This window comes from Pistacia vera, unplaced genomic scaffold (assembly GCF_008641045.1).
Source record: "Pistacia vera cultivar Batoury unplaced genomic scaffold, PisVer_v2 Contig198, whole genome shotgun sequence".
In the NCBI taxonomy this organism is placed as follows: Eukaryota; Viridiplantae; Streptophyta; class Magnoliopsida; order Sapindales; family Anacardiaceae; genus Pistacia; species Pistacia vera.
The window spans coordinates 325,402-339,380 of NW_022195999.1; the positions used below are offsets into that span (position 1 = coordinate 325,402).

Consider the following 13,979-nt stretch of genomic DNA (forward strand, 5'->3'; position numbering starts at 1 on the left):
GAGCAAGAATCCAAGTATATCATCCGGTCCAAGCAAAGTCAATCAAGCTTTTCTAGCTGAAAGCTAGCTGTCACAAGCATGCTTTATGGAAATGTCTGGACGCTCATCAATGATAATTCATGTGAGCAAAGGGAGAGTGATGGGGTCATCTTTACTGTTGTTTTCTGAGGATGCCGAAGACTAATTCTGGCCACAAAAAGCACGACCATCCTCACAGAATGGACTTTCTTTTCAGGGTTTTCTTCAGATTTGAAATATGTGTGGATAAGATTGGTTTGGAGTTATTTTAATGGAGATTTCAGTACAATATTTTGAATTATTGAGGAGGTGGCCGGCTGATTTGAGATAACCAGGAATCTTGAGCAATCTTTGGCTTGTTGTTGGTTAATTGGTATTATTGATATGGGTTTGTTTTGTTTATTTCTTTTTATTGGCTTTTTATTCAATAAAAAGTGGTGGGGTATCCAACTATGATTCTTTGTCCCTTTGAGACAGGATGAATATGGGGTAGGTCCAAATGAATGACCATGAAGAGTTCAATTTCAATGGTTTGGTCACACCACCTTTTTTTCTACTTGTGGGGTTGCCAAGTTATTTAAATCAGGTTTATAATGCTCTTGAATCAACCAAAAAAAAAAAAAAAAAAAAAAAAAAAAAAAAAAAATCCTTTGGTGAATTGTTTTGAGTACAATATTACTAGATTTTTAGTCGGATGGCAAAACTTTAACCATCTGGGTGGGTTATACAGAGTTTTTGTGTCTAAGTCTCACAAAATGGTCAACAACCATATTTGTGACTTACCTGATCCATTAAGTTTATAAGACGTTCAATGGACTCCGAAGATTAATTGAGATGTATGTAAACTGACATTAACATCTAGGTTATTGAAAAAATAATAATAATGTAGCACGTCATAAGAGAAGAATAGAATATTTGTCATTTTACAAACCTGATAAACCTTTATCAAGATATAATGTTATCATATCATTATCAAAATATTAGAGTTGAATAAATTCTGGTTATAATATAGTGATATAGTACACAAGTAAAAGAAATCTTGCATTTTGCCAATATTTTTTTTAATGATATTAGTTCATTTTGTGTTCATTTTATGAACATTGAGCATCACATGTTATGTCCCACTTCGATGTTTTTATGGCTACTACCTTACCACATGGAATTGCAAACTGGCTACCATTTCAATTCCTTAAATTAAAGTCTCACTGTTGAAGAAGCATTTCACATTTACCTAACTTTGGCTTTGCCTTTTCTCTTCTAAATGACCATAAACTAACTACAATCATATCACCTTTGCTTTTACTGGGTAATTAAATCTCTGAAATTAGGTGAGAAGTGTCTGTGCTAAAAGAGTGAAAACTGTTTTTGATCACTGGTATGATTTAACATCATTGTTCCACATTATGGTATCTGGGTTGTTGCAAATAATTCTAAGTGTTTTTGCTGCCATTCATTTTGTCTCCAGTAAAGAACAAGAACAATGGCATTTCTATGTTTTATAAATCAGAAAGCAAGACGTATAACTGGGACCAGTTTGTTTAATAATCTAAGGTCCAGGTTCATCATGGTACTTCCATTGCTGAGCTTGATGCGTCCATTGTTGAGCTTGAGAGTGACTGATCATAGCTTTTGCTTAAGGCATTTGTATTGGTTGGCAATATTTTGGAAAGAATATTAATTTTTATAATTGTAGTTTAATATAATTTAGTAGTGGTTGAATTTAGACATGTGAAACACAAGTTCACTTTGTTAGAAAGAAAAGTCTGGTCTTTCCAGTTTCCTCTCATTTTTGTGGGGTTGAGCCGAAAGAGAGTTGAATATGAGCTCATATATGAGCTTTCTAGGGTAAATAAACTCATTACTCCGATAATTTATCGGATCAATGCACCCTTTTTTTTTTTTTTTTTTTGGGTTGTCGCAATCAACTACAGCTAAAGCTCCATTAAAAAAAAAATTTCATGGGTTGGACCAGTGTTCTAAAAAGTAGACTAGATTGGCCAATTGGACGAATCACACAAGCGATTAGAGTCCTCTCTAGTCTAGGTTACCATTTTTAACTGTTCATAAAATCCCTAACTTGACCGCGCTGATGAATGAGGGGTTACTAAGTATCAGGGTTAGAGGAGGTTTATAGAATAAAGGTCGGTGGTTGAAGGGGTGGTGTCAGATTGAATTTTAGATGTTGGAATTAGCTAGAGTTTAGTCGAAAAATCAACCCAATATGTGAGTCACGGTCGGCGAATGGGGAGCTACCAAGTGTCAAGGTTAGAGAGATTTTGTAGAGTGGAGGCCATGATTCAAGTGGTGATGTTGGATTGAATTTTGGACACCGGAATCAATTGAAATTTGGCCAAAAAAATCAACACAATATTCGAGTCACGATCGGCAAACGAGGGGCTACCAAGTGCTGGGGTTAGATGGGTTTTGTAGAGCAAAGGCCGATGGTTCAGGTGATGGTATCGGATTGAATTTTGGACGCCAAAATCAACCGAAGTTTTGCCAAAAAAATCAATCAAATCGCGAAAGTATATGCTAGTCACAACTAGCAAACGAGAGGCTACCAAGTTCTGGGGTTAGAAGAGTTTTATAGAGTAGAGAACGATGGTTTAGGTGATGGTGTCGGGTTAAATTTTGGTCGGAAAAATCAAAACCTAAACAGATCGCAAGAGTGTATTTGCAAGATTGCAAACCTATAAGAACTGATGTAGAGTTTTCAGGGGTGTGTTTGCAAGATTTCAAACTTTATGGATCACCAGAGACCGCCAGTTTAACTGATCGAACTAGTCAATCTGAGACCCAACCCCTTGGCCAGGTGACACCCTAGGTCGAGTTTAAGAACACCGGTTAGACCACTTCGTCGAGGAATATAAGGTTTGTCATCTAAGTGTCAATATCCTCATTTTTAAGATCATTAGAAGTCGAAAACAACTCAAATCAAAAGAAGATCCTAATGTTTTACTTATTAGTCTATTGACGTTATGTTATTACTGTTATCATAATATGATCCTCTGAAGAAAAATGCAAAGATCTTGTAAACCATCGACACTGTTCTATAATCTATATCAATTCTCTAGGCAATGGGAAAATTCTCCTCTAAATTAGGGATGCAAGACTATGAAAGAAATAAAATGTACAAGCTTATACAATAATTTCAAGTTCACAATCTCATGTAACAACAAAGTACTTCAACAACCAGATGCAGCAATTTTCTGCAAAGCAAGAAATTGATTTCACCATGAAAGTTTAAAATCTATCCATTAACCATGCACTTTTCAACTGTTACAAGTATTTACTTTACTAATAGATACTCAAGATCATCAGTATCTAAGAAATTATAGCAGCAAATCTTATTTCGGGAACCTAAAAAAGAGGGAAAAATTAGAAATTTGGAAGCAAAAGCCGAAAATACGCTAGTAGGCTTCATCACAAGAGAACGATCTTATATAACACTAGTGGCAAGTGTTTTCTACTCAAAGGGAACTAAGTTGTTAATCTTCAACTTAAATGGATCAGTTTGCTTTGGTGTTTTCAGGAAAAGGTATTGAAGCACAGCAATGATAATAGCCACTTTCATCAAATACAAATCTCTGTGAAAGATGAGCTTCGGGGATAATATACTCTCTCCATTCCGCAGATCCATATTGCTTGAAAATCCCCGTGCATCAAACGAACAAGCTCTCTTGTCCTACTCTTGCTGTACAATCCAGTTTAGTTTCATACATCTGTCAGAATAGAGCTAAAGAAAATAAAGAAAAACCAAAGGGTTTATAAGCCATGGAATAACAAAGAGACAAAAAAGAAACGGGCACCTTTTCCGATGCCTTGCATTCATCACAGTGGCATGCAACTGCAATTTGAGGAAACAACCAACTGTTAGTAATAATATTTTTTAGTGAAGATAAATGAACAACACAAATACACAGATAGTTAGGTAACACGGCTGTGTACTGGGCAACCAACAGAGTTCAAATTAAGCAGCAGATATCATTGTTGAAGTTTGAAAAAGAAAGAAATAAAATAAAATAGAAAAGAACAAGAACAAGAACAAGAACAAGAAGACACTTAACATAACATAAAATTACAAAAGCAAATACTTGAATGGTCCTATATTGTACCTTCAACTTCTGTGTAGCATCTTTCTCAAGCACAAGTCCAGCTTCATTAAATGCATCAATAATGACTTCTAAGAAGGTTCAGGAAATTCAAAAGACTCCACTGAATTAATAAATATGACAAAAAATTGATAAAACTAGACAATATTGTACTCTGTTTTTCCACTGTATTTCCAAGTGTAGCAGAAAAAGGAGAAGACAATGATATTGACAATTAAGAAATGAGGATACGACATGCAGAGAGAAGTCGACCATCATCACCATTTCTTCCACTGGAGCATAGAGTACATGAGCTTTGGCTGAAGAACCTCTCATTAATTCCTGCACAGAGAAAGGTTGATCCCAAATAAGATATTATGCACTAAATTGACATTTAAATATTAGCAGATTCTCAACCTTCACCTGTCTATGTCCCGTCAGCTCAAAGACTCAAACTCAATATAAGCTGTATTTGAACTTGAAAAACAATTCCACCAGCCCCTTTAGTCTTACAAAGATGGATCGATCATCCAAGGCATCCATCACTTTCGAGGAAATACTCTGACAGAAACATAAAGCATTATAACATCAAGAATGCTACTATCAACCAATAGCTATTTGAACAGAAATTCACCTTCAAAACTCAATAGCTGCGTTAACTCGGTCCTTGTTCCACAATTTCAACATCAGCACGGTTATGTGAAAGGTTTTTGGTTTAATAAACCTAAATCTGTTGACAACAGTACAGCATTATTGTCAGAGTAAGAAAAAGGAGAATCAGAGACTATATAAAATGCCATGGTCCAATATGTTAGTTGCATGGTTCCAGTGTTGTCCTCTGGAGAAGATGCCCAAAGAAATGAACTTAGTCACTTACCCTGTAGTAACTTGGGGTTAATATCCAACCGCTGAGGAATGAAGTCATGACATGTTGTAATTCTTCTTTTTCTTCCCCCATCCTTCTCATCGCGTAATTTGGAGAACTCAGACAGGTGAGACAAGTGAAGAATGAGCACTTGTTTCATCTGGTATATTGTATTTCCTTTATCCTTCACATGCACCAAAACAAAAATATGGCCAATCACATGGTTTCTTATTTCATGTGCCAACATATCAGATACATATTCAATTTTTGGGGCAGTATCCGCATCGCTCACATTTGTCAGATTTCCCAAAAAAAAGTAAACTTGTAAGAGAACTATAAATTCTCAGTATTAACCATACATTTGTCCTGCATATTAAGAAGGAAAACAGTTTAACCAGTCACCCAACGTTGTTTTCAAACTGAACATCAAGATACCAAGAAAGAATAGAACTAGTGATTAGCCATAATTAATCTAACCAGTTTAATTTTTGGTGCACGAGACAAACCATTAGAGTCCTCAGTCCTGTCCTGTCTCCTTTTAACACCAGTCTTCTAGAAGCCAACTGTTTGATGGTCTTATTATCACCAAACATATAATAATATAAAACAAAGACCTTAAAAAGAAAGCAGACCAGAACCGAGACAGTTAAAAAAAAAAAAAGAGAAATGTTACAGCAAACCTTCCTGTTTCCAGCTGCAGCTGGTATTCTCTCTTGTAAGCTACAAATCATTGAAGGCGATTTCAACAACTAATTTTATTTAACTATCAAATTCATATGAAATATACAAAACATTGATAATGATTGTGATAAAAAAAAAACCAGCTTACTTTTGAAGAAAGCTCCATGCTCTAACAATGCTAATTGAGTAATGAGCTGTGTCCAATGAATTCAAAGAATGAATCTATCCCTGTAATATTAACTCATGATTATTAGTATCGACATCTGAAGACATAGAAAGTATAAACAAATCAACCATTATATTACCTGGTTTCAGAGTTGTCCTGTGGAGAAGGCAAAATCTTGTGTAATGAAACAATATATGCTGCATTAACTAATTGTTTGAACTTAATTGAAAACTATCTTGACCATCGGAGAATTAAATACAAAGGAAATGGCATCCAAGGCTTTTAGAGGCAATTGCCAACAAATTTAACTGATTATCAATGAAATACACTATTACTTACAATCTCACTTCAAATGGTGAAGGATATGGTTGAGTTGCATCTTGACATGATTGGAACACAAGAAGCTGCAAATTCCATTGCATGAATGAAAGCTTGTCGTCAAGGGAAAGCCAAGGGTTGTAATTCTGCTCTTGGAGACTAATCCATGGTTAACCTTGAAGATGAATGTGCATAGTCCATAGCCTGCCGACAAGGTCATCTTGTTTGATAGAACAAATGAATGACGGAGCTGATGAATGTTTTTTATGATGCAGAAACTGTTCAGAACACATTAGAGTTGTGTCCGAATTCTCCTAGAAGAGAAATAGAAATGGATTTTATCCATTGTGCAGGTTGTATCACAGGATATTCTTGGAGATAACAAGATTGATTTTGAGGGTTGACCAAGACCACGCTCTGCAATACAATTACAAATTGCACTCGGAGTTCCAATCCATGAAGATTTATTGTTAAATTCTCCTGCATCCTTTCAGTACCAGAAAAAAGAGGGGGTAACAGTGTGTCATCTTGCTTTAAAATTCAACCAATATGATACAAATTGTGACATTAAGAAGAAAATATTACTTACAGGATAACAGTTGACAGTAATGGAGAAAATTCTGAATAACTAATAAATCCTTTCGCTAGACACAACTTCTTTTTAGCAACCTTGGCTAAAAAGCAATAATATCTGCATAGAACAATGCCTATTATCGATAAAAACTTAATTCTTCAAGACAGACAAGAGCAAGAAGGAAATAGAAACGTATAGAAGCTCACCAAGCAAATGTGGAAACAAAACATTAGGCACTTGTTTCATCGGAAATATTTTCTGTTTGTTACAAGAAAAATCGGCTCTTCGTAGTTCTGTCCTTAGGTATATTTTATCTGCTGATAAGTAACAAAGCTTTATATTCTCAGCATAATTAGCATTAATGGCAAATCAATTCTGCATATAAGGAAAAAACTAAGATGACCAGCCAATATTTTCTGTGACATAATTTTTGATTGGACATAAGTAAATGAAGAAAGTATAGAGAGGACTTACCAAGGATAATAGCCAATTTGATCTTTGAAACAGATTCAGTTTGATTGCTTTTCTTAACTTCCAGAAACCATTCTACATTTGTAAGTAGCATCATTTAACTGAACTTATTTAAATGAAGAATAGAGTTAATGATATGTCATACTTGGTTCAATGCATCATAACTAAAACACGCGCGCTGCATAATTGATCGGATCCATCCAACCTTAAGAGACAACCAATGACGGAAATTTAACATTTAAAGCTTCAAAGTTCAGTTATGGAAAAGTTCTTTGTTTTAACTGCTTTGAATAGTCAGAAAACAAACTTGGCAAGACATTATCTCCAGAAAAATTGAAACAGCTTAGATGAAAAATCAAAACAGAGGCCATACAGATAACAGAAATGAAAAGCATTACTGCAAATCCTCTCCTCTTCTCCGGCTGATCACATTCTGCTATTCTCTATCTTGTGGACCACAATGCATTATAGCCATTTTTTATAAATTTCTTTGCCCCAGTGAAAAAAATCCAACCCTGAAACACTGATTCATGATTATTAGCGTTGAAATCTTGAGTAATGCAAAATGGATAACTCAAAGACTATATAATCTGCCATTGACCAATATATTACCAAGATTAATACTTTCACAAATCAAAAGCAGTGAGGATTTCTATAGAAACCTGTTGCATGTCTGTATTTTAGCATATTGAAGTTCAATTTCGAACCTATATTTCAGAAATTTGAAAATAAATTCAAAAACCATGCTGCACATTAGAAATACAAAAATTGAAATAGGATGATCAAGAATCACCTGTGGCTTGTGGGTTGCTGGTAGCTGCTGTCAAATTGATAATTCAATTTGGGCTTCCTTGCAGGTACGAGTACGACCCTCAATTTGATGTGCTTCAGGAATAGGACATTTATGAATTATCACTGATATATCGAGTTTTGTCTTCTGGAAAAGGCCACCTGGTAGGGCATTTAACTTGGTCTGGCCTACACCGTAACGGGCAACCGGGAGCTCAGCCGCTCATGGTGGTGTCGACGGTAGCTGGAGACGGTGAAATGGTGCCGGTCATGGTGGAAAACGAATCACCGGCAGTTGGAGAAGGTGGTTTGTGGCCAAGGGAGGATTCCAGTGGTGGTTCCCGGCGGCCGGTGGCGAAACGATGACCCGAAGGTACCGGGAGGTCGCTCTCGAGCTGGGGAGTGAGGATCGGTAGCTGGGGAGGTGCAACATCCCCGGAAAGTGAGCGAAAACTCGCCTGGAAGCCGAAGAGTCACAATATGTAAAGTGATGAAACTCGCCGGAGAACAGTCAAATCAGCGGCAAGAAAGCTCGGGGAAGATGACCCAACACTCGGGAAGCCGAACCTTCGCCGGAAAATGGAAGAAACTCGCCGGAAGATGAAAGGTCGCACGAAGGAAGCCCAAACGTCGCCGGATTCCGTTAGATCTACGGTGGAGATGACGGTGGATGATGAACCGGCACAAGGGGAGGTTAAGGGTGACCGGAAATGGCCGGAACCCGGCGAACGGTGAGGGTTTCCCGGCTGCCTCCTGGTTTTGCGCAACTTCATTTATTTATGTGGAAATATAGGTATACTTTTGGTCCCTGCACGATTGAAAAGTGACAAAATAAGCCTCATAGAAATATACCCGTTTAACCCCTGAACAGCATAAAAGAGACAAATTCAGCCTTAATCAATAAACTGCAACCTAATATCAACTTAAACACTCCAGCCACCATCTGGTGGTGGTAACCGGCTATCCGTATTGAATGGATGAGTTGGAGGTGTTTTTATTAACTTTTGATATTTTATTATAAGAGTGTTTAGTAAATAAACAAACATAGGAGATATTTTTGTTACTTTCCAAATTTTAAATCGTAATACCCGCCTAATTTAACTTTTTTCAAAATATTATATAAAAAACTATCAGAATAATAAACGAAACGGATTCGTACATTCGTAAAAAAAACATTAGAACTGGATTTCATGAATAAATTTATAAATTCGTAAATTGTCTTAATATAATTCAATTAAATCACAACTAGGGTATTTTAATCATTTAAATAGTCATTTTCATGACCGTTGTAGAAATAGTGACACATATATTCAGTAAATGACCTCATTGAAACAGAGAGCTATAGAAGAAATTCGAACCAGAGCTTTAAGAGGTAATAGAAATGGAAAAAATTATTGTAAATCTTCTTCTGTTCTCCAGCTGCCCACATTGTGTGCTGTCCCGTCTTTTAAGCCTCTTGGACTAATAAATTTGTGCCTCTGAATGAACATTGATTGAGTATTAATTAAAGAATGTGAAATCCAAGGATAAAAGACTATATGGAAAGACAATCACCAATCACCTGGTTTCTAATATCAGACATGAGTAGCACCGGAAAAGTCATTGCATCTGTGAATACCAGATTTGGGTCAATTTTTTCCAAGCCTGCAGAAACAGTAAAAGATATTCAACAAATGAACTTCAAACTTAACATTTTTAGTAAGTAATTTTTGAAAAAACAACAATAAATAAGCTGAAGTGATTGAACATTTAAAAAGAAATTGAAAAGATAAGCTTGTCCTGTTGCTTCAGACAATAATATAACACATAATTTGATTTAAAAAAATGTTATCTGGTTCCTAGATTAGAAAAAAATAACAGAGCATGCTTAAGTAATTACCTGTGGCTAGTGGGTTGATGTTTATTGCTTCCCTTTGACCCATTCAATACCAATTTTCTATGGTAGGGATGTGAGAGATCTTGAACCAGTCTTCTCCTGTTCCTTCTTTGTATCGTTCTTTTAGAATACGACATCCCCAAATCATCAATTTCTTNATTGATCCTACTGCAATGTGCAACAAGAATGCAGTAAAACTTAATTATCACTTATCAGACAAATTCTGAACTCAATCTTACAAAAACGATATGAAAAACTTACAAGTCTGTCAAATTTTTCAGCTCAGCAAATTCCGTTGGTAAATTTCCAGTCAATCTATTGGAGGAAAGTCTCCTGCAGCCAAAATTTAATTGATAACTTCAATAAAAATGAGAAAAAAAAAAAAAAAACAACAAAATATAAGAACCCCCGTAAATGACTTACAAAGTCTCCAAATTAACTAGTTTCCCAAGCTGCGTGGGCACTGTTCCTGAGAATTGGTTTGCTTCAATACTCCTGGTAAAATAGAAACAATAAGATAGCCAATAGAACATATTTGTCTAATTCTAAACAGACTAATGTGGACTATAGCCATTAGATTATTGCTAGAATCAATTTGTGAATTGTGTAACGCAAGAGTTCAAACTTCAAAGCTTACAAGTAAGTGAGACTGATGATGTTGCCCAAATGGCTCGGAATATTGCCTGATAATCGGTTCCCATAGAGAGAGCTGCATTGATAATTGCCAATAGTTGATGAATTCACATATTCAACTATTTGGTTAGCATGATCAGACAGATATAGATGCAGCTTACATAAATGTCAATTGCATCGAAGCCCATTCGACTGGTATCGAACCATTCAAGTAGTTGTAGGCAAAATTACTGCAAAACAAACAAGAACATTGACATAATTTAGTGTGTTTCACCTTACCTATTTAGAGATGTCTATTAAAGACAAAAACAGACGCCATGAAAATAAACGAATTGAAGTCCCACCATTGGATCCTAAATTTCCTTTCTGTTCATGCTTCTTCCTTCCTAATTACTGGGGAAAAAATGTGTATATTTATAAAAATACATATTCAGATTTGTTTAGCTCACACGAGATATTAGGAAGCTGGTTCAATTCTGGTGGAAGAACTCCAGAAAGGCTGCAACGTTTGAATTCTCTGAAAATTGAAAACAAAACATATCCAGAATCAGTTAGTCACACCCTAAAAATGCAAAATCAGAAACAAAATCAAACAATTAAAATGATAATTCTGTAGTTTAGAAGATGGTAAATATTCTACTGTTTTGTCAAAACAACAATGAAATTAAATATAGAAAATATTGACAGATTGAATTTAGAATCTATAAAGTGACTTGCCCTTTAAAATCTGTAATTTAATTATTGTTGTGTATTGAAACTTTTCAGCGGTATCACATTACACAAATGGTTGTTCTTACTTCAATGACCACAAAATCAAAGCAAATTCACATTCTTATATAGGATATTCCTACAACCTTTGTAATATTTCCTACAGGATTATTTCCAGAAGGCATTTGCCGATTTCCAAGAACAATTTACCCCAGGAAATGGACTTTACTGAAGTGTATACAACAAAAGAGATGGGCAAATATATACAGAGAATAAGAAAACTAACATTACTGAAATGTGTTGTGTACTATTATCGGGTCCAAGGATGCAAGAAATGTTCCTGGTTAATTCTGTCACAGCCGATTTCTCATGGAATTCACAAGCAGTATCGGCATCAAAAGTCCAGTTAGTAGCTCCCATTGTTTTGACAATTTGATTCAGAACATCAACTACAACACATCCACAGACAAACACAGCAACAGATAAGCAAATCAAATTTCAATTCAAATAGAGGTGTAAATTGAAACAGATTAACTAATGGCGCCCAAACCTAGAGAAGATAATATTATTATATGATCAACGTTATATCAAATAAAACAGCGATAAATTAAGAGAATCTGAAGACTTGATCAAAATGAAGTACAGGATTTTACAGAGAACATAATACTGACAGTACTACACTTATTTTAATCTCTCTTTTCCTGAAAGTTCTTATATGTTTTTTTATTGAAAACTCAGTCAATATGCATGTACAAAACTATAAAGTTAACCGTGAACAAGGTGAAATTCAAGCGAAACAGAAATTTGGGAAAGAAGAATTTGTCTTACCCTCGGCTTGAGGCAGCTTAGCAGCTACAAATAGTTGTTTCACTACACAACTTAAAGTTAGAATCGATACGAGTAAATTCTTGAAGAACATCATTGAAATTGAAAAACTCAAGAAAGACGCCTTGAACTCTCAAGCTTTCTTAGCTAAACATGAATACTATTTCATTTTGATCTTTCTTTATACATTATGGTAAAAGTAAGAATGATATGAATGAGAAACTTCTAAGTAAGAATGTTATGAATGAGAAAATTCCAAGTAAATCACTAACAGCCATCGGAGTAAAATATTTTGTCTTTCAGCTAATATGAATTTGAAGTCCTGTTAATTAACTAACTAATTATTGGATGTCGTTATTCTATGCACTGAAAAATAAAACCGTGTGCGAACATAGCATTAGCTGACAAGATTCTGAAAACGATAAGATTTTCAATGGCAGACATGACTAAATAAGCAAGCCGAGATTGGACTGTACGTGGTCTGTTTTCAAATAAGGTCAGTCGCCAGTATTTAATATGGCTATATATGATGCAAGTTGCTGGGGCTGCGGAGACAGAGTCAACTATGGAGTCCTCGGCTTGCGGACTCTCTGTCTCACACTTAGCCAACAGCAGCCCACTGGAAGAATATTTAGTATGAAAAATATGGTCAAAAATTGTGTTAAATGAGACCTGTTAGGGGTTCTTGAAGAGGATTCACTATTGTTTTGATTAGTATTTATCAACTCAGTTAGACCTCATGGTGTGTGATTAAGATTTAAATCCAAAAGATTCAAAGAAAAAAATTGCATATCCAACAACGCCAATGAAAACAAGTGTTTAGATTAACTTATGTCTATACTTGATTGCGACAGTCAAGATTTCTTCCTCAAAACAGCATAAACAGCATTGAAAACATAAATAAACCTATATGATTACCTTACCTAACATTCGACAAGTCTACCAGTTTGAATATTCTTTGTACTGCACAAATCGGAACACGTAAACATGCAAGTTTAGTCAAATACATTGAGATATAGTAATTCATATATAACTTTTTAAAAATATTACAAATTACCAAAAAAAAAAAAATGGTGTTTTTGTTTTTTTAAAATAATACAAGTTACTAATTCCTAAATTTTCTATTATTACAATATAATTTATTTAAAAAAAAAAAAAAAAGCAGGCAATTCAAGCCAGGGTGAGGATTGGTTTCAATTTCAAGGAAGCCCTTGCCTGATCTATGCTTTCAAGCGGGGATCAGGCGGGGTTTTTTTTTTTTTTTTTTTTTTTTTTTTTTTTTTTTTTTTTTTAATGGGAATGGGTTGTTGAAATTGCATTGTGTTGGAAGACTTGTTTTCAGCAGAAGGACATTAATGTCATTTAATAAAATTCTGTCAAAACTACAAAAAGTTTTAATGGTAGGGGGTTTATCAAAATTTTCCAAACCTCAAGGGTTTAAAATTAATGCCAAAGCATATGGTAATTGCATAAAAGATGGGATTAATGAATTATTATATAATTGTAATTAACCTGGCAAGAGAGTACCCACCCACCCTTATTTGACAAAGGAGTACCCCATCACTTGGGGGATTTTGGTCATATTAAAATATTTAAATTTAATAAAATAATCCGAAAGCATATGATAATTACAAATGATGGGATTTAATATTTAAAAACCCAGATGAAGTATAAGGAATCTATATATATATTTTAAGGTAGCAGGTATACCTGTCCCAATATATAGGAATATATTTCTAGTAACATGATTAGAACCTCAGTTTAAACAAATAATAATTTGAATAATAAGTATATAAAATGTTTATAGTCATAGTTAAGAGCATCTTTTGCTTTGTAATGGAATACCTCCTCTTTCCTGGACTCTAATCTTTAACTCTTTCCCTATTACTACTTTTCCTTTAATAATTAACTATATGGCTTTTTCAGACATTTGAATTCTGAATATTAATTTTTTAAATATAAAT

The 13,979-nt window shown here is 34.8% G+C and overlaps 3 protein-coding genes and 1 long non-coding RNA gene across 15 annotated transcripts; all 4 read right to left on the reverse strand.

Annotated features, from left to right (window-relative positions):
* Positions 1-3,160: 3,160 nt before the first annotated feature.
* LOC116128252 lies at positions 3,161-4,461 on the reverse strand (the record flags this gene model as incomplete). The annotated part of the gene is made up of 4 exons (XM_031413971.1): positions 3,161-3,712; positions 3,828-3,865; positions 4,134-4,201; positions 4,362-4,461. Coding segments are annotated over 4 exons (327 nt in total), but the record flags the coding sequence as incomplete, so codon positions are not given.
* A 74-nt stretch (positions 4,462-4,535) lies between these two features.
* LOC116128217 lies at positions 4,536-8,759 on the reverse strand. Of its 12 annotated transcripts, XR_004127730.1 has the most exons (13): positions 7,978-8,759; positions 7,188-7,285; positions 6,920-7,030; positions 6,729-6,830; positions 6,161-6,626; positions 5,961-6,018; positions 5,804-5,883; positions 5,655-5,694; positions 5,481-5,537; positions 5,334-5,340; positions 4,987-5,158; positions 4,744-4,839; positions 4,536-4,670 (listed from the first exon to the last, which is right to left on the reverse strand). XR_004127730.1 is itself a non-coding variant. In XM_031413910.1 (6 exons), exons 3-6 carry the CDS (start codon positions 7,279-7,281, stop codon positions 6,422-6,424), a joined length of 495 nt encoding a protein of 164 aa, XP_031269770.1. In that variant the 5' UTR covers positions 7,282-7,285; positions 7,558-7,707; positions 7,978-8,759; the 3' UTR covers positions 6,058-6,421. The 12 variants fall into 12 exon arrangements, 1 of the variants encoding a protein (XP_031269770.1); XR_004127727.1 differs by having other exon boundaries at positions 4,987-5,340; XR_004127726.1 differs by having other exon boundaries at positions 4,987-5,340; positions 5,452-5,537.
* A 472-nt stretch (positions 8,760-9,231) lies between these two features.
* Positions 9,232-9,972, reverse strand: LOC116128218. Its single transcript, XR_004127733.1, has 3 exons — positions 9,853-9,972; positions 9,535-9,617; positions 9,232-9,451 (listed from the first exon to the last, which is right to left on the reverse strand). It is a non-coding gene; the product is annotated as an uncharacterized LOC116128218 (long non-coding RNA).
* Positions 9,973-10,106: 134 nt separating this feature from the next.
* LOC116128253 (leucine-rich repeat protein 1-like) lies at positions 10,107-11,610 on the reverse strand. Its single transcript, XM_031413972.1, has 4 exons — positions 11,477-11,610; positions 10,934-10,999; positions 10,273-10,344; positions 10,107-10,182 (listed from the first exon to the last, which is right to left on the reverse strand). Exons 1-4 carry the CDS (start codon positions 11,608-11,610, stop codon positions 10,107-10,109), a joined length of 348 nt encoding a protein of 115 aa, XP_031269832.1.
* Between the last annotated feature and the right edge of the window lie 2,369 nt (positions 11,611-13,979).

Bases quoted from the DNA above. Each gene is read 5' to 3' on its own strand.
- LOC116128217 (XM_031413910.1), bottom strand. From the start codon at position 7,281: ATGATGCTACTTACAAATGTAGAATGGTTTCTGGAAGTTAAGAAAAGC. The intron at 6,814-6,919 runs GTGAGCTTCTAT...ATTGCTTTTTAG, and splicing joins TTTGTTTCCACATTTGCTTG to CCAAGGTTGCTAAAAAGAAG. The intron at 6,627-6,728 runs GTAAGTAATATT...TGGTACTGAAAG, and splicing joins TTACTGTCAACTGTTATCCT to GATGCAGGAGAATTTAACAA.
- LOC116128253 (XM_031413972.1), bottom strand. From the start codon at position 11,610: ATGGGAGCTACTAACTGGACTTTTGATGCCGATACTGCTTGTGAATTC. The intron at 11,000-11,476 runs GTTAGTTTTCTT...TTCAATTTTCAG, and splicing joins ACACAACACATTTCAGTAAT to AGAATTCAAACGTTGCAGCC. The intron at 10,183-10,272 runs GTAAGTCATTTA...TTTTGGCTGCAG, and splicing joins CTAGTTAATTTGGAGACTTT to GAGACTTTCCTCCAATAGAT.